This window comes from Bos mutus, chromosome 18 (genome assembly GCF_027580195.1).
Source record: "Bos mutus isolate GX-2022 chromosome 18, NWIPB_WYAK_1.1, whole genome shotgun sequence".
Classification (NCBI taxonomy): domain Eukaryota; kingdom Metazoa; phylum Chordata; class Mammalia; order Artiodactyla; family Bovidae; genus Bos; species Bos mutus.
The window spans coordinates 949,930-972,053 of NC_091634.1; the positions used below are offsets into that span (position 1 = coordinate 949,930).

Consider the following 22,124-nt stretch of genomic DNA (forward strand, 5'->3'; position numbering starts at 1 on the left):
TGAGGCACCCAAAGTTGAAAGCCCCTACAAACACTGTTTACCTCCTCGGTTTGGCAGAGCCTAATAGTTTCCAAACCACTCCAATAAAAAGAACCTCCATGGTTAAAGGTGGTTTAAATAATAAGGTATTTATTATCACACAAACCAGAGCAACATGAGGCAAATAATTATCCAGGTTGGGTGACTTGGAGCTGGAAAAATGTTACAAGAATCACATGAGAGTGAAACCAACAATGTCCATGAAGAAAGTAAACCTTCTCTGTTACCAGAACACAGCTCAGATCCTCTTGGCTCAAGATGGGTCATGCCCACACCTTTGCCAGTCAGAGGGGAGCAAACAAGGACCCCCATTTAACTCAGGTTTCCATTTACTTATTTATGGCCACACGGCTTGTGGGATTTTATTTCCTCAACAAGTGATTGAACCCAGGCCCTCAGAAGGAGCATAGACTTCTAACCATTGGACCACCAGGGAATTCTGGAACTCAGGTTTCTTACAATTCCCTCCAGGGACTAGAGAGAGACTACAAAGTTCTGCCTCCCCTGAGGATATTAGAGTAACTAAGCTGGTAGAGTTGAGATGTTTTCAGCCACAGGCATCGATCCTAAAAAATTCAGCAAGGGACCCGAGCAGGTCTGAAAGTGCAACATAGCTTCTGAAAGCTTCCCCTGTACATGGTGTTCATAAACTCTCTCTCAACTGGCAGTGTCTAGACATACACGGTTCAACACATGATTTGACGTCTCCCTCTCTACAGGAAGTCACAGAGCTCTTCCCGTGAGTCCTGCTGTGTTAAAAGCACTCCTAAAGCCTTCCTGCAGCATGAACTTTCTGGTGCCTAATGAGGTGGGAGCTTAAGCTATATGATTTCCCACACTCATTGCATTCATATGGCCTCTCTCCAGTGTGAACTTTTTGGTGCCGAACAAGGTGGGAGGTTCTGATGAAATCTTTCCCGCATTTGCTGCACACAAAAGGCCTTTCACCTGTGTGAACTCTCTGGTGTGCAATAAAGTCAGAGCTTCGACTAAAGAATTTCCCACATTCAATGCACTCGAAAGGCCTTGCCTCAGTATGAATTCTCTGGTGTTTAATGAGGGTGTATTTGTGGCCAAAGGATTTTCCACAGTCACTGCAAACATAAGGATTTTCTCCAGTATGGATACTCTCATGCTGAACAAGTGTGGATTTGTGTCTGAAAACTTTCCCACAATCATTGCACTTGTAAGGCCTTGCTCCATTGTGAACTCTCTGGTGTACAATTAGGTTGGAGTGATGGCTAAAGTATTTGCCACACTCACCACACTTATAAGGCATCTCTCCGGTGTGAACTCTTTTGTGCTGAGTAAGGTTGTCTTTGCGGCTAAAGGCTTTTCCACATTCACTGCACTCGTAAGGCTTTTCTCCTGTATGGATTCTCTGGTGCTGGACAAGTGTGGCTTTGCGGCTGAAAGCTTTCCCACATTCACTGCACTCGTAAGGCTTTTCTCCAGTGTGGATTCTCTGGTGCTGAACGAGCGTGTCCTTGCGGCTGAAAGCTTTCCCACATTCAATGCACTTGTAATGCATCTGTCCAATGTGCAAAGCCAGCCCACTCTCAGGACTCCGTGTCTTCCTCTTGCTGTGGGTAGCCTTTTGCTGGTGACTACCCAAACTGGCCTGGAATTTCTTCTGCTCCTCCTTATATGCAAAGGGCTTCTCTGACAGCAGAGGTTCTTCACAAGCTCTATAGTTAGTAACAAATGATGTCTTGCCTTTGTCACCTCTTAGGAGTTTCTCTACATCGTACAGCTTCTGATGCTGGTCAAAGTTCGCACTGAACCAGAATTGCCTCCCACACGCCCCACATGTGTAAGGTTTCAGTCCATGGTGTGTTTCTTTGTGTTCGTCCAGGTGCAAAACATCTTTCAAGATTGGGCCACATAAGTTACAAGGATGAGCCATCTGAGTCAATGAATCTGCCTTGGAAGTATGAATGTGTGACACTGCTACAGAAACACTCTGCTCAGAAGCTGCCTCTTCCTTGTCCACTCCGTGCCAACAACCTGAAAGCAGAAAATTGTCACTGAACAGCATGTTGACTTCAGTGGGAGTGGACACCCTCATCACAAATGTGTCCCCAGCATAGCCATGAGTGAGTCAATAGAGTTGTTGCCAGGACAATAGATTTAGGGTCAGGTTAAAGAAAGCTGCTGTGCAGTAATGGACTCTCTATGGGTCACAGGATAGGGAAGGCTTCACAACAGCAAAGACATAGGGATGGGGTGTGGCTCAGGGAGACGAGGCAGGCAACATCTCCAACTCACAACAAGCAAATGACTTTCAGAAGGGCCTTGGCACGACTGAGAGGGGACCACTGTCCAGAAATATGTGTCTAGGCCCAGAAAATCTGACCTAAAATAAGTAATTGGTATTCAAAAACTATTCTAAGGATATGCTTATGTCTCAAGACACATGAACACTGTCCAAAAGAGAAAGTACCACAGAGGAAGCAGTAGAGAACACTGGTGAGTGGGGTGGGCAGCCCTGGGCCACAGATCAGAATAGAAATGACAAGTAAAGTGTCCAGAATGGGGAGGAAAAGAGAAATAAGATATGGCCTGTAGCCTGGGCACCAAACAGGTTTCTCGTGCTATGTGAACCCATCCTTGAAGTTACACTCCTTCCAGGCTCCCACCCACCAGGACCTGTCCAAGCTCCTTCTGTTGTGACTTGAGTTATTACCTCTCAGAGCTGAGTCACAACCTCTCAGTTCTACAGAGGATCTAGAACACACTAGTCACAGAGGAAAGACAAGGCAAGTGAGAAGGAAAGCACTGGCCAGGGGAGTCCACCCATGGGTGAGAAAAATAAAACTAAATATTACAAAATGAATGTCTTAAAGCAACAACCCAGTGGGCCCCACAAGCAGTGACTGACTATATTTCACGACAGAGGTGTGCCCAAAGGAATGACAATTAAAGGAAGTGAACATAATCTGGAGCACGTGAACGTGAAAGTTGCTCAGTCACGTCCAACTCTTTGCAACCCCATGGACTATACAATCCGTGGAATTCTCTAAGCCGGAGTAGTGAAATGGATAGCTGTTCCCTTCTCAAGGGATCTTCCCCACCCAGGGATCGAACCTAGGACTCCCATATCGCAGGTGGGTTCTTTACTAGCTGGGCCACCAGGGAAACACAGAGGTGCCCTAAATGAAAACAGAGCCACCGCCCAGGGAGAGGCCGGGTGGGGTAGTATCCACTAGGTTGACCACGGGACTCTCAACCTTCCCGGCAATTTTGGGCAACAGAAGCTGGGAAGAAATAGAGAATTCCCTGGTGGTCAAGTGGTTAGAAGTCCACAGTCTCAGTGCCAGAGGGCGCAGGTTAGCACAGGGAATGGAGTAGGCAGCACACACAGTCGGGCCCTGGCACCCAGACGATCTATGTGAGGGAGCGCCCCTGGTCCAGTTACAGGAAGGAAATCACAACCTCTAGGGGGAAAAGGGGAAGGGGAGAACATGTAAAACCGGGTGATGCAAGGCCTTACCCAGGAAAACCGTAAGAGCAAAGCACAGAAGGCACTGCACCATGATGTGAGTGTCTCAGAGCCTTATCAAGAAGCCCCATTGCTCCCAGGAAAAATACACAGATCCTCAAGGTCAAGTGCTCCTGCATGAAGTGGACAACTGAGTAAAAGGGCAGCCTCTCCCAGGGTTCCTGGCCTACCTGCCATTCACTTTCCTCCCAGGCTCCCCAACTCAAAGCAAGACAGCAGGCCCTGGGTAACTGACACCTCCTCTCTCATTTCCCATCAACCACCCTGTCCAGCCTAGAGCAAGTAAGCGGACAGGCACTGTATAGTCTGGGCCTGGCAAGAAGGGACCAACCCTTCACTGCCAGCTAGTTCCCATGGAATCCAGGGATGATGCCCCTCATACACAAATCTGAGCTTCGCATTCCTTCTAGAGCCCTCAGTACCAAAGCCCCCAGGCCGTGACTTCAGATTGCACCTCAAAGGGCATGTCACTCTTTAGACCACACTTCCATGTTACCTAAGAAGGCTTACAACACAAGTACCTCCCTTGTGTAAACCTGCACACAGCATCCAGAGAATGCTTGGTCACTGCATCCAGGATCACCTCTGGCCCCGACTGCCATAGGTATATCCAAACACAGCTTTAAATTCTTCCTTCCTAAATTCACCTTCAGCAGTCCAGAGCCATGTGCAGATTATCAGATAAAGCCAGCCCTTTCCCACCTTGCTACAGCATGTTTGGGATACTATACCCTCATCAATCACAGGGTTCACACTTACACTAAGTCCTCCTTCAAAGCCCACACCCGCTGGCCTTCCACCCAAGTACAGTGGCTCTGTCAGCTGACCCAATTTAGCCCTGAACTAACCCATCAGCTTGACTGAAACTTGCCAGTGCCCACAAAGGTCACAAAAACCTGAGAAGCACAGGGACAGGGGAAGAAGCACTGACTTTGGTCTCACTTTCACCTCATCTTTACTGCTTTACCCCAGCATTCATCTCATGTCCACTTTCTCCCTAGAAAACTTCCTCAACTGCCACATCCCCTTTTCCTTACTCACCATGGACACTAGTCTCCCTTTTCTTGCCTTGAAGGTAACTCTTCCTTCCACTCCACTGTCCCCACCTCCTTTCCAGACCCTCATGACATAAAGGTTCTCTCTCTAAACCTGATACACGACTCTACCCTAGTCAGTTACTGGCTGTCATCTTGTGAATGTCTCCAACTTGAATCCCACCTCTGAACTCCATACCCATGGGTCCAGCTGTCCACTTGATATCTCAATTCAGATGTCTTTGGAACATCGCAGATTCAACATGATCAAAACCTAACCCCTGATACTACCTCTGAAAGTTACTCTCACCAGCAACTTCACAAATTCAATTGAGGCTTTTTCCCCCCTTACATCTTCTCAGGCAAAAAAAATTGTGGAGTCATCTGTGACTCTTCCCCTTCTTTCTCACACCTTCCACATCAGAAAATCTGGTTGGTTCTACTTTAAAAAACAAAACAAAACCCACCAGAATCCAAGCACTTGTCTCTCATCTCTGTAGTCACCACTCTGGCCCAGCCATCATCAACAGTCCCCTTTCCTATACCCCCATAGTCTTTTCTTCACTGTACAGCCAGAGATATCCTGTTAAGGACAAAATCGGATCACTCTCTTCTCTGCTCCAAACTTTTCATAGCTCCCACCACTTTCAAAATAGAAGCCCAGCTCCAAAGGTTCCCAGTCCAGAGCTGAATCTTGTCCCCTGTTTTCTGATCACCAAACATAATGGAGACCTTAAGTTCCCTGAACACAACCTGTTCAGTCTTAAGTGATGTATCTGCACAGGCTGGTTCCCATGCCTGGGACACTGTTCCACACTTCACCGCATTGCTTGCTGGAAATGGAAACCCTTTGACATAATTCCAGACCAGTTTTCAGAGCACAAGACCTCTGGGGCCACAAGGGTCTGCAAACCCAATGGCAGGCAGAAGGGTAGGTTAGACTTCCCAAGACCCCACTATTTGCCATATAGGTCACCAAGAACATGGAGGGGTGGGCTAGGCTGACAGGACTGGCACACTTTGCACTCATTTATGCAGCGATAATAATCACTTCTGTCACTACAGCTGCCTGGTAGGAAGAAGGATCTGGGAATGCTAGGTTACTCTACTGGGGTCTCACAGACTTAACTGTTTGCCTCATCCCTGCTCTGCCCTCTGGTGAGAATGATTTCAAGTTGTCTAACTTTAGATACTCAACCTTAGTGCTGCCTCCTACCAGCTATGTGACCATAACCCAAGCTCTCTGTATTCTCATGTATAAAGCAGGGATAATGACGATATCCACCTAATAGGGCTGTTTGTATCAGATGTGTTGTTGCTGCTGCTGCTAAGTCGCTTCAGTCATGTCCGACTCTGTGCGACCCCATGGACTGCAGCCTACCAGGCTTCTCCGTCCATGGGATTCTCCAGGCAAGAACACTGGAGTGGGTTGCCATTTCCTTCTCCAATGCATGAAATCGGAAAGTGAAAGTGAAGTCGCTCAGTCGTCTCCAACTCTTAGTGACCCCATGGACTGCAGCCTACCAGGCTCCTCCGTCCATGGGATTTTCCAGGCAACAGAACTGAAGTGGGGTGCCATTGCCTTCTCCCTCAGATGTGTTAGTACACACCAATTTAGTAGACATCAACCTTGGAATTAACTTTTACTGCATATGCTTAACAGTTTGCATATTTTCAGTGCAAATGAAGTAATAGGTTCTGAGTTTTTAAAACCTTTAATTTATAACTGTCTACTTATGTATACTTGCCAAGTATACACTAGGTCCTCTCACCAAACCAATGTGCCAGGTATGTATCGGTGAGCATGCTGTTGGCTCTTCTCTTCTCATCTGAGGAGCTGGGGAACTGATGTACCAGTGCCCTGAAATAGGGTGAGGCTGATCCACTAGCCTGGCTGACTTCTCTGTGCCACGGAGGGGCATGCTGAGTCCACAGGGTGGCAAATTTATAGCACCTCACACCTTGCTCTCCAACTCAGGTCAGGTCCTAACACCCTATGGCCCTCTCCTTCTGCTTACACCAGCCAGAACCCGTTCCAAGACTTCTCCTTTCTGGAGGAAACCTCAGGGATGCCCCCCTCTTCTTCCCTGTACTCTAATCTCTCGCCTCAGGGACCACATAAAGTAACATTCTTAACATTCTCCCGCTAAATCTCATCGCCAGGCTTTGACCTGAGGCCTCATTCCTCAGAGGTCTCCAGCCTAGCTTGCTCTGCGTAACTCTGGACCAGCACCACCAGATGCCCCTGTGACGCCTCCACTGTGAGACACTATGGATTTATCATGTCCATGTCCCTGCCATGTTCTTATCTCCCCCCACGAATGGTACTCCCTGTTCCAATCTACCCACTTTGATTCTTTCAGATATTCAGGAGAAAAACAAAACAAAACTTGGGTAGTCTTTCACACTCTTTTTTCACTTAGTCATATTTGACGCAGCAGAAAAATCTTAGTTCTATCTTTAAAATCTCTCCAGAATGTAACGACTTATCCACTCCCAACCCTTCCTGCCACTGTTCTGGAACAGCCTCCACACATTCCTGGAGTTTACAGTCTCCTTACCGGTGTGCCTGCCTCCATCCTCATCACCTCCATCCCACCCTAGTTTGTCTTCCCCTAAGCTTTGGCATACTTTTAAAAACTTCTGATCAGATCATATCCCTGCAGGGCTGAGGACGTTGTACTTGTACTCGCCTCACCTCCATTCCAGGAACGACTACTACTCACCCCCTCTGCTCCCCGAGGATGTGAACACCCACGTTCCCCGAAGGCTCCCGGCTCAGTCGCAGTCCCAAGGCGTTGCTCCTGCTAGTCCCTGGGCGGGTAACACTCCTCCACGCCCCAACACAAAAGCCGTCAGAAATGGTGGCTCCACCCACAAACGCCCCGGACCCTAGATCACAAAGACCTCGATAAACACCACTCATTCAGGGTCCCACGATTCTGAGGTGGGGGTCGCCACGCGCCAAGATCCGGGGAACGCAGCACCCACCTACACGGGTCCACTGCTGCCGCCGCCATCAGTCAAGACCAGAGTCCGGAGGGATCTCACGTCGGACCGCGCACCGCTGTCGGTTGGCGTGGTGGCGGAAGCCTCGCGAGAGTTGCCACCGCCGAGCCTCTTTGCAGCGAGAACAGTGTCTCCTCCCGCGCCTTCTCGCTTTCTGTCACCTCTAAACTGGACCACAGAGGCAGAGGCTCTACTCAGACAGGTCGACCTAGGACCGATAAGATGTCCGCCGCGAGAAAGACGCCGGAAGTCCCTCCCAGACGACCTCGCAGGGACAGAAACACCGTTTAGCAGTGCCGCTCTGTGGCGCAGAGGCATCTGGTTAATGTAGTTTCCGCTGAGACAACCGTTGCAGCAATTCGAAGACGCCCTTGCGGCCTTGGCTCCGAGGATGGGAAGGGGCTTCACTCTTTAGAAGCCCGCACACAGCTACCATGTAGGGATACCTACCATCTGTAGGGACGGAAGAAACGTTTAGAAATGTCTTCTCAGATTTTCCCCAAAGCTCTAAATTCAGTTCAGTTCAGTCGCTCAGTCATGTCCGACTCTTTGCGACCCGATGAATCACAGCACGCCAGGCCTCCCTGTCCATCACCACCAACTCCCCGAGATCACTCAAACTCAAGTCCATCAAGTTAGTGATGCCATCCAACCATCTCATCCTCTGTCTTCCCCATCTCCTCCTGCCCCCAATCCCTCCCAGCATCAGGGTCTTTTCCAATCAGTCATCTCGTCGCATGAGGTGGCCAAATTATTGGAGTTTCAGCTTTAGCATCAGTCCTGCCAATGAACACCCAGGACTGATCTCCTTTAGGATGGACTGGTTGGATCTCCTTGCAGTCCAAGGGACTCTCAAGAGTCTTCTCCAACACCACAGTTCAAAAGCATCCATTCTTCGGCGCTCAGCTCTCTTCACAGTCCAACTCTCACATCCATACATGACCACTGAAAAACCATAGCCTTGACTAGATGGACCTTTGTTGACAAAGTAATGTCTCTGCTTTTCAATATGCTATCTAGGTTGGTCATAACTTTCCTTCCAAGGAGTAAGCGTCTTTGAATTTCATGGCCATAATCACCATCTGCAGTGATTTTGGAGCTCCCAAAAATAAAGTCTGACACTGTTTCCATTGTTTCCCCATCTATTTCCCACGAAGTGATGGGACCAGATGCCATGATCTTCGTTTTCTGAATGTTGAGCTTTAAGCCAACTTTTTCACCCTCCTCTTTCACTTTCATCAAGAGGCGTTTTAGTTCCTCTTCACTTTCTGCCATAAGGGTGGTGTCATCTGCATATCTGAGGTTATTGATATTTCTCCCAGCAATCTTGATTCCAGCGTGTACTTCTTCCCACCCAGCGTTTCTCACGATGTACTCTGCTTATAAGTTAAATAAGCAGGGTGACAATATACAGCCTTGACGTACTCCTTTCCCAACTTGGAACCAGTCTGTTGTTTCATGTCCAGTTCTAACTGTTGCTTCCTGACCTGCATTCAGGTTTCTCAAGAGGCAGGTCAGGTGGTCTGGTATTCCCATCTCTTTCAGAATTTTCCACAGTTTATTGTGATCCACACAGTCAAAAGGCTTTGGCATAGTCAATAAAGCAGAAATAGATGTTTTTCTGGAACTCTCTTGCTTTTTCAATGATCCAGCCAAATGTCACTGAGTCCAGTCACACTCCATTCATATTTCCTTTTTTCAAAAACACAGATGGAAGCCTTAAGTGGTTTTTGTGAGTTTCAGCTGTGTTAGGGATAAGAGAGACTTATCACTGAAGGCTCAGATGATGGTTAGCATTTTTATAAAAAATAAAGTATCTTTTAAATAAAAAGTATGCCAATACTTTAAATAAAGCAGTCCTTTTTTTTTTAAATTATTATAGTGCTATTGCACACAATAGGCTACAGTATAAACATAACTTTTATTTTAGCTGGGAGACCAAAAAATTATGTGACTTTCTTCCACTTCTCCGAATGTGAGAAATCTTTTAACCAAAGCTCCAGCCTCATTCAACACCAAAGAGTTCACACAGGAGCAAGGCCTTATGAGTGCATGGAATGTGGGAAATCCTTTAGAAAAAGATTTAGATTCACTCTACATTGGAGAATTCACACTATAGAAAAACCTTATCAATGCAGTTGAATGTGGAAAATCATTTAGCCAAAACTACCACCTCATTCAGCACCGTAAACTTCACATTAGATGAAGGCCTCAAGAGTACAGCCAACATGAGAAAGCCTTCAGTTAACAATATGCTCTGACTGAACACCAAAATCTCAATTCAGACCTTAAGTTTTGGGAATTCTGCTTATGTGGGGAAAAAAAAGCTTTCTGCATGACAAAATCTACATGAGGTAATGGCCTTTGACCTTCAAGGAATGTGTTCTCTGCTCAGTGTGATAGCACTAGAGAGCCTCTATGAGGATACATCTGCCATGGGTTCCAGGTATGTGAAGAATCTTCAGGAGCTGTGTTTTATATTTTACCTGCTCAGGACCCTTGCCATAATTAAGTCACTGCCAGGTTTTATGGCAGAAGTCATCTCACCTTTGCCACCAGACAGATCCTCATAGAGTATCAGTCACTACAGCATCCTCAGAGAAGATAGATGTCTGTCTATCTACAAAGCCAGCAGTAAAGAGGAAGGGGTAACAGATGGAGGCAGAAAAGTTGGGTGAAGCCAGGAACTAAAAGTCAGAGTTAAAATGACAAGTTGGCCAAGTATAAAGAATGAGGGAAAAGATGTAAACGAGGTGTGGTACCCAGCAATGGTTCCAAAACACTAGTCTAAACAGGTTCCTGGTAAGATGTGAACTCTGATGTCATGTTCTCACCCCGCCCAGCCCAGGCCTCTGTATTCCATCTTGCCATGGTAGGACTGATATCCATTCTGTGAGACATCCAGGTCTCCCCTGCAACCCATGCTGAGCAACTACATGGAACCTAGAAAACTAAAGTCCTGAGGGAAAGGCAAGAGAGATAAGTGGCCAGTACCCGTCCAGAGAAACTTATCACATGATCGATCACAGAAAAGAAAGCTAAATGTTACTAAAGAACCTCAGACGAGGGTATCAGGAAAATAGCTCATTGTGCACCTAAGTCGGAGAAGGCAATGGCACCCCACTCCAGTACTCTTGCCTGGAAAATCCCATGGATGGAGGAGCTTGGTGGGCCGCAGTCCATGGGGTCGCTAAGAGTTGGACAAGACTCAGCGACTTTGCTTTCACTTTTCACTTTCCTGCATCGGAGAAGCCAATGGCAACCCACTCCAGTGTTCTTGCCTGGAGAACCTCAGGGATGGGGGAGCCTCGTGGGCTGCCATCTATGGGGTCGCACAGAGTCGGGCATGACTGAAGAGACTTAGCAGTGCACCTAAGTAGTGCCCACCTCAGTGATGGCAATTCTCAGCACAGGCAAGTATGAAAGAACTGTGAGAAGGAGGGAGCCAAACCAAGCAATCATGGGTCTGCAAAGTGATCCAACCACGGAAAGGACAAACAAGATGGGATCCATTCAGCTTCCTACTAGGCTTCAGGACAGCAGGTATTGACGCTCCAAGGAGAGAAAAGGGTAGAGCAAACAACTCAGCCCTGGCACCAATAGTATCTACCCAAGGAACTAAGGAAAAAGAGTAATCCCCATGGTTTGCATGCAGGAAGGGCAGAGCAGCCCCTAAGGAAAAGCAGAAAGGCAAAGTCTAGCCCAGGTCACAGGGGGTGATTGTGCAGGCCTTACCCAGTGAGGATATAAGTGCAAAGACCTGCAGCATCACGTCACGGTACTGGCGCCTCTGAGCCTCATTAAGGAGGCTCCATTCCTCCCAGGAAAATACACAGTCACGTCCTCCAGAGTCACATTGCCCTGTCACGATGGGGACAGATGAAACTGCCGGTCCTCTCTCCTGAGGATCCACAATCCATCCCACACACATCTACTGCACACCCAGGTTTCTCTTGGGCTCTCCACCTCAGATGAGACACCAGAACCTGAAGCCACCGGTACTGCCCTCCACTCATGGTTCCACTCATCACTGTGCCCTGCCCTCAACAACTACACACAGGAAGGCAAAGAGATGCCATCAGAGATGCTCAGAGACAGAATTGCAGGACTCAATCCCTTCCTGCCAGGGCTTCCCTGGTGGCTCAGCTGGCAAAGAATCCCCCTACAATGCAGGAGACCCAGGTTTGATCCCTGGGTCAGGAACACTGCCTAGAGAGGGAAATGGTAACCCTCTCCGATATTCTTGCCTGGAAAATCCCATGGACAGAGGAGCCTGGCAGGCTACAGACCATGGGGTTGCAAAGAGTCAGACGTGACTGAGCAACTAAACATCCCTTCCTGCCAGGCAATTCCTGTGGGATCTTCCATATCATGCCTCACAACACCCAACCCTTATATATCCTAGGGCCCAGGAGCCATCAATTCACGCTTCCTACCTCCACATGTACCTCTCTCACATCTCCAGACCCCCACAGCTGCATCCCTGCAGCCACTGCCAACTCCTTGTCCCACACCACAGTCATCTCCCTGGACTCACCCCAGAGAATAGGGCAAAACCAAACAGTATCCAGTTCTACCCATGACCTCTCATGGATCCCAACACCATTTGAAAACCTCTTACCTGTCCCTAATTCTCGCTTTAACATTAGTCATACTGAATCATATGTGAATTTTAGATACCTATAACTCTCTACCTAGATAGCATATTCGAAAGCAGAGACATTACTTTGCCAACAAAGGTCCATCTAGTCAAGCCTATGGTTTTTCCAGTAGTCATGTATGGATGTGAGAGTCGGACTGTGAAAAAAGCTGAGCGCCGAAGAATCGATGCTTTTGAATTGTGGCGTTGGAGAAGACTTGAGAGTCCCTTGGACTGCAAGGAGACCAAACCAGCCCATTCTGAAGGAGCTCAGCCCTGGGATTTCTTTGGAAGGAATGATGCTAAAGCTGAAACTCCAGTACTTTGGCCACCTCATGCAAAGAGTTGACTCATTGGAAACGACTCTGATGCTGGAAGGGATTGAGGGCAGGAGGAAAAGGGGACAACAGAGGATGAGATGGCTGGATGGCATCACCGACTCGATGGACATGAGTTTGAGTGAACTCCGGGAGCTGGTGATGGACAGGGAGGCCTGGCGTGCTGCAGTTCATGGGGTCACAAAGACTTGGACACGACTGAGCGACTGAACTGAACTGAACTCTCTACCAGGCTTACCAGGTGGTTCAGTGGTAAAGAATCCACCTGCCAAGAACGAGACACAGGTTCAGTCCTTTGTTGAAGAGACCCTGGAGTAGAAAATAGCAACTGCCCCAGTACACCTGCCTGGAAAATTCCATGGACAGAGGAGCCTGGAGGGCTACGGTTCATGGGGTTGCAAAGAGTCAGAAGCAATTGAGTTCACACACACATGCTGAACTGCACCCCAGATTCCCAGACTTTTCTGTCCAGCTGCCTACCTGAGGCCACCACTCATTTGTTCTCTGAAAATAAAATAAAAAAAACTCAGAATGGAAACCCAGCCAAAAACAAAAACTCCTGATATCTCCAAGGAAAATCACTCTTACTACTGAACATCTCATCTCAAAGTTAGTGAAGCTTCCAGGCTTTCAGTCGCAAGACCAAAGCTTTACCATCAACCCTGACTCTTAGCTCTCTCTCTCTCACCCTCAAAATCAGAAAATCTGGGCAGCCTACCTCAAATAATGAATCCAGAATCCAACCACTTATTCCACCTCCACAGCCACTACTCTGGCCCATGACCATGCATCAAGACTTCTGCAGTAGCCTCCTCCCTGGTCAGCCTTCCTCCCCCCAAAGTCTGTTTTCCACTCTGTAACTCGATGAAGCCTGAAGTAAGGTTATCTCCCTCCTCTGTTCCAAATCTGTGTTACTTCCACAGCAGATGCCCAACTTCACAGGCAACCACATTACAAGACTGACTCCTCTCCCCCTGCTCTCTGTTCCTAAAAGAAAGATCTGTGCCCTGTTCACAGCTGTGGCCACCCAACCAAGCACTTGCACGTGCTGGTAGGTGTTCCCGAGATAGTCTTGTACACCTTTTCCCATTGGTGGCAGAAAGAGCAATTCCTCCAGAAAATCCTTTGGCCTGAACTCAGAATGAGTCTAGATGATTTCTCCCAGGTCCCAGACCCAAGGGCTTGGAAAATGGCAGGCGAAGAGTCCTAGGACACCACAATCTCAGGTTCTATGAATGAGATCCAAACCAGTGAGGGCCTGGGATACCCTCCACTTTTCTGTGTAGGTTCCATTAAGTGATTCTTCAGCCATGGGGATCTGTGAGTAGAAGCAAGCCATAGAGGTGCATTCCAAGGGGTTCAAACCTCCCCTATACCTCTCACCAACCCTGGAGACCAGATAACCTCGGGTTAAAAGACTAAACTGTGTGCTTCAGTCAGCAGAGCTGCCTCTTTGCAGCTTTGCTGGACAAGGACTCACCCTCCCTGCACCTCACTGCCCGCATCACTCCCATTTCAGTCTGTTCTCTGAGTAGCTCTTGGAAAACTTTCAAAATCCTAAGTCAGACTGTGTCTTTCTTCTCTTCACAACTCTCCATGGCTCAATGGGTTCTCAGAAGTGAAAGTGAAATTGTTAACTGCTCAGTCCTGTACAACTCTTTGTGACCCCACAGACTGTAGCCTGCCAGGCTCCCCCTCCATGGAATTCTCCAGGCAAGAATACTAGAGTGGGTTGCCATTCCCTTATCTGATGAATCTTTCCCACCCAGGAATTGAACCCAGGTCTCCCACATTGCAGGCGGATTCTTTACTGTCTGAGCCCACAAAACTCTCAGCTTAACAGTCTAGGCGAGACTCCACCTCACACTTTCTGCTCTAGGCAGGTACAAGACAGATCCCAGTTTTTTCGAATTCTCCCACCACAGTCCAACCTCCAAGCCTCTTCGCCTGTGGGTCCCTTTCCCACTAGCCATCACAGTCCATCAGACACAGCCCATCAGTCCGTCCCACGCCTTGCAGTCTGTTAGTCCACGCACAACCACCTCACGTCCTGGACCCCACTTCTTGGGCTGCGGGCACATGAGCAGGCGCCTTGGACTAAAGAGGAACTGAAGAGCCTCTTGATGAAAGTGAAAGAGGAGAGTGAAAAAGCTGGCTTAAAACTCAACATTCAAAAAACTAAGATCATGGTATCCAGTCCCATTCCTTCATGGCAAGCAGATGGGGAAACAATGGAAACAGTGAAAGACTTTACTTTCTTGGGCTCCAAAATCACTGCGGGCAGGGACTGCTGCCATGAAATGAAAAGACGCTTGCTCCCTGGAAGAAAAGCTCTGACAAACCCAGACAGCATGTTAAAAAGCAGAGGCATCACTTTGCCAACAAAGGCCCTTATAGTCAGAGCTGTGGTTTTTCCAGGAGTCAGGTATGGATGTGAGTTGGATCACAAAGAAGGCTGAGAGCTGAAGAATGGATGCTTTTGAACTGTGGTGTTGGAGAAGTCTCTTGAGAGTCCCTGGGACTGCAAAATCAAAGCAGTCAATCCTAAAGGAAATCAACCCTGACTATGCATTGCAAAGACTGTTCCTGAAGCTCAAGTGTCAATATTTTGGCCACCTGATGTGAAAAGCCTACTCACTGGAAAAGACCCTGATGCTGGGAAAGATAGAAGGCAGGAGGAGAAGGGGACGACAGAGGATGAGATGGTCAGATGCCATCACCGACTCAATGGACGTAAGTTTGAGCAAGCTCCAGGAGATGGTGAAGGGCAGGGAAGCCTGGCATTGCAGTCCATGGGGTCGCAAAGATTTGGACATGACTGAGTGACTGTACAACAAGAAAACACTAGAAATAACTCAAATATCAATAAAATAGATGAATGAACAGTCAATTATACATGGAAGAGAAAAGTACTGAAAAATAAGAATGTTCCTATAAGGAACATTTAATGAATTAATGAACAATTAATTTATATTTAATGAACAATTAATTCATTAAATGAACGTTTAATGAATGATTAATGAATCACAAAGTAACTATATAGGATCAATGAAATCAGAAAAAGATGTAAACATTTCATGATCAATCATAAAATTCTAAAAATACAATCTATTGTAAAGGAATGTACATAAATGGTTGTCTGTACAGCCAGGGCGAGTCAGGAGACTATAAAACAGCATGAGGAAAACATGCAGGTGACAGGTATACTCATTATCATAATAATGGTTTCACAAGTGCATACAGGTAAAAACTTCTCAAACTGTACACTCTGAATATGTACAAGTTATTCCATACCTTCACAGAGGTTTAAAAACTGGTTCCATAATAAAAATCCAAATAAAAATCTAAATGCCCGATTCTTCAGAAAATGACTCCACTATCTCGATTCTCAAGACTTGAGGTGCCATCTCTTCTCAGTGGCAGGAAATACTGGTAAACAATGAAGGCCATCTGCTACTGAGTCAAGAGGACTGCTGACTGGATCACAAAACCACATTCTGGACACAGTACGTCTCCACACTGCTTCTGCTGCCTGTATAGCAATGGCCTTGAGGTGAACAGCTCAGGAAGCCTAGCAGAATCCCCCCAACCCCTTATTTTGTCTACCAATGACTTCACAACATAAGCATACCTGAGGTCCTGAGATTTCTGGGCATACTCATCCTGTAGTCACTCACTGGAACATTTGTGGCTGTATCTTCAGAAGAGGTACCTTCTTCCACACAGCTTGCTGCAGTCTCCTCCCCTCTCTAGTAACCGATGTTTCCATACCAACTGTGGTCTCCCCTGCCCCTGCAGTCTTCCAACCATGGACACTAGCCTACAGAATTCTTGGTATCAGGGTACATGGCTCCTTTGTAGGAGAACTGGGGTTAAGATTCCCCTCAGCAGAGCTCGACATTGTGCATTATCCCCTTTAAGTAAGGAAAAACAAATTCATGTTGTCTCCAGTAATAGAATCCACGGACCTCTGGCATCCAGGCAGAAAATTATAATACAAAGTAGTCTTTCCTAGGAGGCCTTGGCAGCAATGCAAACTACTACAAAACAAGAATGCCATATTCAGCCATCTCAGGCACCTGAAGTTTGGATCTCCACTACAAAAGTAATTTATCCGTCAGGTTGACAGTCCTATTGTGCTTTCAAACTATTCCACACAGTGAAGAGCATTTCCGAGACTAAGGTGCTGAAACAATAAGGCCTTTATTATTATACAGATCAGAGTAACATGCAATAGGCAATTTCTGGGTCAGTGACTGGAAAGCCGGAAAACCCCATCACAAGCACTACCTGAGGCCAACTGTGTCCTAGAAAAGCTAGTTCTCTGCCAGGACCCAGACAGCAGTCTGAGCCAACACACGCTCAGGGCCAGGCCCTGACTTGTCAGAAAAAAGGGAAAGAAGACTCCTTAAGGGCTGACGAGGGTCATCACCTCCTCCAACACATGGGAGAGTACAGAGGCCAGTTGCTCTGAACACACCAGGGTGGTGACTGATGCCAACCATCAGGACACGCCAGATGCTACAGGTGAGATGGTTTCTGGCCAAGAAACTGGCAGTGAACCTGGCAGGTCACACGTGCTTCCCACACAACCGTGAAATTTCCAGTGAATCAATCTCCAGTCTGTGGACAGCCCAAGACGAGATTTAACTTAGGTGGATGGTTCCTCAGACACTTACCTCCACCACATCTATACTAAGGAAGGAGAAAGCATACATTCAATGTGTATACAAGGCCTTTCCCCAGTGTGAATTCTTTGGTGTTGACTGACATTAGATTTGCAGCTAAAGGATTTTCTACATTCACTGCACATGAGCTCTCCTGTGTCGAAGGAGACTAGAGTACTGAGTAAAAGATTTCTTACATTCACTGCACTTATAAGGCCTTGCTTCAGTGTGCACTGTTTGGTGTCAAATGAGATGGCTTTTGCGGCTAAAGGATTTTCCACATTCACTGCATTCATAAGGCTTTTCTCCAGTGTGAACCCTTTGGTGTTGAATGAGGACAGATTTCTGACTAAAGAATTTCCCACACCCACTGCACTCATAAGGCTTTTCTCCAGTGTGAACTCTTTGGTGTTGAACAAGGAGAGATTTCTCACTAATAGATTTTCCACATTCAAGTCATTCATAAGGTCTAACCAGTGTGAACTCTCCAGTGTCAAATGAGATGGGTTTTACAGATAAATGATTTCCCACATTCACCACACTCATAAGGCCTTGCTCCAGTGTGAGCTCTTTTGTGTCGAAGGAGGCCAGAACTTTGGTTAAACATCTTCCCACATTCACTGCATTTATAAGGCCTTTCATTAGTGTGAACTCTCTGGTGTTTAATGAGGATGGATTTCTGGATATTCCCACATTCACTGCACTCATAAGGCCTTTCTCCAGTATGAACTCTTTGGTGTTGAATGAGATCAGATTTCTGGCCAAATGATCTCCCACAGTCACTGCACTCATAAGGCTTTGCTCCAGTGTGAACTCTCCAGTGTCAAATGAGGTGGGTTTTACAGCTAAAGATTTTTCCACATTCACTACACTCATTAGGCCTCTCTCCAATGTGAATTTGACGGTGCTGAACAAATCTGTATCTGCATTTGTCACACTCATCAAGACCCTCTCCAGTGCAAACTCTCTGGTGGTGAAGTATATGAGTGTTGCCAAAAACTTTCTTGTATTCAATCCACTTCAGATGACTTTCTCCATTGTTCAAGGCCTCCTCACACTCAATGCTGCTGGGTGGCTTCTCACCATTGAGAGTGGCCTCGTGCTGAGGAAGGCCCAAGGTAGCTAGGAAGTCCTTTCCACTCTCCTCACTAGGGACAGGCTTCCCTAACACATAGAATATGCAGCTCGTCACAATCGAGGCCCTGTTCATGTCCATTTTAAAGACTTTCTCTCCACTGCCATGCTCTTGGTACTGGGGAAGGTTTGGGTTCAACCAGAAGCCTTTGGACCACCCACCAAAGTATGGTGTCTGCCCAGGATATGCTGCCTGAAACTCAGTCAGCTGCAAAATATCTTTCAAGACTGGGATACATTTCTCACAGAGATTAATCTTCCAGGTGGATGGACTGAGAAGTCCTGACCTACGACTCTCCTACAGAAAGGCTCTGCTCAGAAGGCATCACCTCATCCTCCTCCATTTCACACCAACAACCTGAAAGCAGAGTAACACTAATAATGTGCATGCGAGCTTCAGTGGGAAATGGAAGTCCCACAAAAAGGCATGTCACACACATACATTCAAGCCAGAGAATGAAGCCATGTAAGTGTTTTCAGGATGAGGTACTGATTTGAAGGGAGGGCTGCTCTGCAGGGACAAGCCTCTAAAGATCACAGAAGGGAGACTTTCCAGAACAAAGGGCATAAATACGAATGCCACATGAGGAGGAGAGGCAGGATCAATGAATCACTCCTCTGCCAACAACCTTCAGCAAGATATCGTCAGCTGAGAACATGTCCATTCTATGAAGAAGGATGGCAGTGTCCAGGCCCGTGGAAATACAACTGGAACGGAGCAACTGGGTTCAAGGACTATTTAAGAATATGCACACACCTCATTTTACAGACATACCTCATTATCACTGCACTTTGCTCTATTGCCTTTTGTAGATACATTTTTTTACCAACTGGAGATCTGTAGCAATGCTAAGTTCAGCAAGTCTATGGGTGCCAATTTCCCTATAGCATGTGCTCACTTCGTGTCTCTGTGTCACATTCTGGTAATTCTCACAGTCTTTCAAACTATCTCAATATTATTTTAGTTGTTATGGTGCTCTGTGAATCAATGATCTTTGACGTGACCACTATGAGTCACTGAAGGCTCAAACAATGGTTAGGATTTTTTGGCAAAAAAGTACTTTTTAATTAAGGTAGGTGTATTGTTTTTTAGACATTATTTTATTGCACACAATATACTAAGGGATGGTATAAGTTCTATATGCACTGGGAAACAAAAAATAATGTGTGATTCACTTTATTGCAGTGATCTGGAAACGAATCCACAATATCTCTGAAATATGTCTGTTAAGTGTAAGTCGCTGTGGGAGAACTACAGAGGGTGCAGTGGAGACAAAAGTGATGCATGCAGATCAGAAAGGCAGGGCCAGTCAGAAACTGAAATGACAAATCAAGAAAGTGTCAAGATGCAGAAGCAAGTGTTGAGATGATCTGTGTCCAGTGTGACTCGCAACAAAACTCTGGTGGACACACAGTAGGTTCCTAGTATGATTTAAACACAATCTCATTTTCATGCCCTCACCTCCTTTGACACTCACTAGGGCCAGGCCTTCTTTGAGATCATCTTGCCCTGTTCACACTGTAAAGCAATCAGGGCTCCCCCAACATTCCCCATTTCCGTAACTACACGAGACCTGAATGAAACAAGTCCTTAGGGAAAGACAGGAAATGTCAGCACTGGTCCAACTCAAGAAACAAAAGATCACAGGAGAGGAAAGAATATTACAACAAAATCTCAAAACAGGGTCTTTCAAGAAAAACCTCCATATAGATAGCGACCATGACAAGGTCTAGAATTCCTGATATAGACAGTCACAAGGAAGTCTTAAAATTAAAAGTTCTCATCATAAGGGGGGGAAAAAATGCAAATCTGTATGGTGATGGATGTTAACCAGACTTGCTGTTGAGAGCATTCTGCAGTATATACAAACATCAAATCTTTATGTCATATACCTGAAACTAATATGCCCTATGTCAGTTATATCTTAATTAAAAAAAAAAAAAGAGGAAAAGAGAAGAATCTGGGTCACAGGGTGTCATAGATATGGACAGTCATCCAGTCAAGGAGAAGGCAGGAAATGTGAGCTCTATTAGGCTGACTGCCAGACTGACTCCCAGACACTTCCCTGCATGCCTCGGGGTCGCAGATGTTGGGGCTGCTTCCGGAGCACGTGCTTGGGGCAGTGCACACAGCTCAGCACTGACACCCACAGCACATATGCCAGGAAGGGGGGAAGGAAGCAGAGACCATGGTCCAGCTGTGGAATGGACAGAGCTGTCTCCTGGAGAGAGGGAAAGATGGGAAAAGACAGAGGTCAGTTGACGACACTGGGAGGAATATGAAGGCCTTACCCAGGGACGTCGTAAGTGCAAAGTTCTCCAGCATCACATCACAATACAGGAACCTCTGTGTCTCATTAAGGAGCCTCCACTCATCCTGGGAGAAGTAAATGGCCACATCTTCAAAGGTCACACAGGCCTGCCATGATGGGGACAATTCGTTCCATGATCAGCTTCTTTCACAGGACCCCAAGTTCATCCACCCACCAATCAAACCCTGCTCACCCACCTCCCTATTTCCCCATCTCAGAGGAGATACCAGGCCTGGTGGCTCTGATGTGCACATTCTTCTCATGATCCCTTTGATTACTTTGTCCACCCACAGCAACAGAGAGGTGGGCAGACAGATGATCCCTAAGCTCTGGGTCTGGCATGCAGGGACTTTCAGCTTCCAGAAATGAAAGTATTTTAACTCCAAACTTCCCACTAACAGGTGGGGTCCCTCCACCTGTCACCCTCTCCCAGGAGCCATCAGTCAGTCACAAGATCCCACCCACAGCCACCTCACCGTTCTGGCCCCCGGCGCCTGAGCTGCCGGCACGTGAACACTCGGGGCTTTAGTGTCTGGTGGGATGAGGGTGGTGCGGGCCCCAAGTACCAGCGTTTACCTGAGGCGGGCCTCTCAGCGCCGCCGCCGCCATCGGACTCTGTGGGCGGAGCGGGGGCAGGAGAGGCGGGGGGAAGCGGGAAGAGCGGTTCCTCTCCTGGGCCTCGGGTGGCAGGAGTCTGCCCTCGGACTGTCTCGATCTGCACTCGCCGCTCCGGAACCTGAGACTGGGCGATAGCACCCAAGAGCCTACAAAACGACCGCCACCTGGAAAATGCCGGAAGTCCCGCCCCAACGCGATGCTCACATAGGAAGTGCACTTCTCCTGAGTTCTGATTGGCTTAACGCCGAAGGCGATCGGGGCAGAGTGCTCTGGGTAATGTAGTTCTTCCGGCTTTATGCCTGACCTAGAAGCGCAGCTTACCAGGACCTCCAGATAAACTCTCAAGGTGAGGGCCATAAGTGCAAAGAAGATTCCGGAACCCTGAGATAAAGGTTTGGGATATCAGCCTTTCTCTTTAAACAGTCTTGAAGCTGTGGAGTTCTGCTGGGAAAAAGACTTCTGAAAGGACACATATATCTGGAAGGCTGTGATCCAAGGCCGTTTTTGCTGAATATAAATAAGCCCAGTCTCCGGAACCAGAGGGAGCACACAGCTCTTCTTAAAAATGTGTGCTTGAAATGAATTCTAAATATCTAGGCAAAAGATGTGCTCATGTGTACAGAGCAAAGAACAACAACGCAACACCTGATGGAAAACAACAAAACCAGAATAATCTGGGGGAAAATATCTCGTGTTCACAGAGACAGTGGTATGATTTGTTCCAAATTCCTAAGCAACCTTCTTGCTAACACCAGTGGACATAGAATCTGTGTGATACTATACACCTCAAGGATTTAAATCTATTCAAACTTAAATAAATAGAAGTGTGGAA

The 22,124-nt window shown here is 47.1% G+C and overlaps 1 protein-coding gene and 1 pseudogene across 3 annotated transcripts; both read right to left on the reverse strand.

The window, feature by feature from the left end:
• Positions 1 to 102: 102 nt before the first annotated feature.
• On the reverse strand, positions 103 to 21,464 carry LOC106701493 (zinc finger protein 134-like). 3 transcript variants are annotated; one of them, XM_070386948.1, is made up of 4 exons: positions 20,655 to 20,781; positions 7,567 to 9,327; positions 7,302 to 7,467; positions 103 to 2,046 (listed from the first exon to the last, which is right to left on the reverse strand). In XM_070386948.1, the coding sequence occupies exon 4, from the start codon at positions 1,943 to 1,945 to the stop codon at positions 806 to 808; it is 1,140 nt and encodes a 379-aa protein (XP_070243049.1). In that variant the 5' UTR covers positions 1,946 to 2,046; positions 7,302 to 7,467; positions 7,567 to 9,327; positions 20,655 to 20,781; the 3' UTR covers positions 103 to 805. The 3 variants fall into 3 exon arrangements, with proteins under 3 accessions (XP_070243049.1, XP_070243048.1, XP_014338069.2); XM_070386947.1 differs by lacking the exons at positions 7,302 to 7,467; positions 7,567 to 9,327 and adding an exon at positions 21,251 to 21,464; XM_014482583.2 differs by lacking the exon at positions 7,302 to 7,467.
• On the reverse strand, positions 7,907 to 20,648 carry LOC138991774 (zinc finger protein 530-like; annotated as a pseudogene).
• Positions 21,465 to 22,124: the final 660 nt, after the last annotated feature.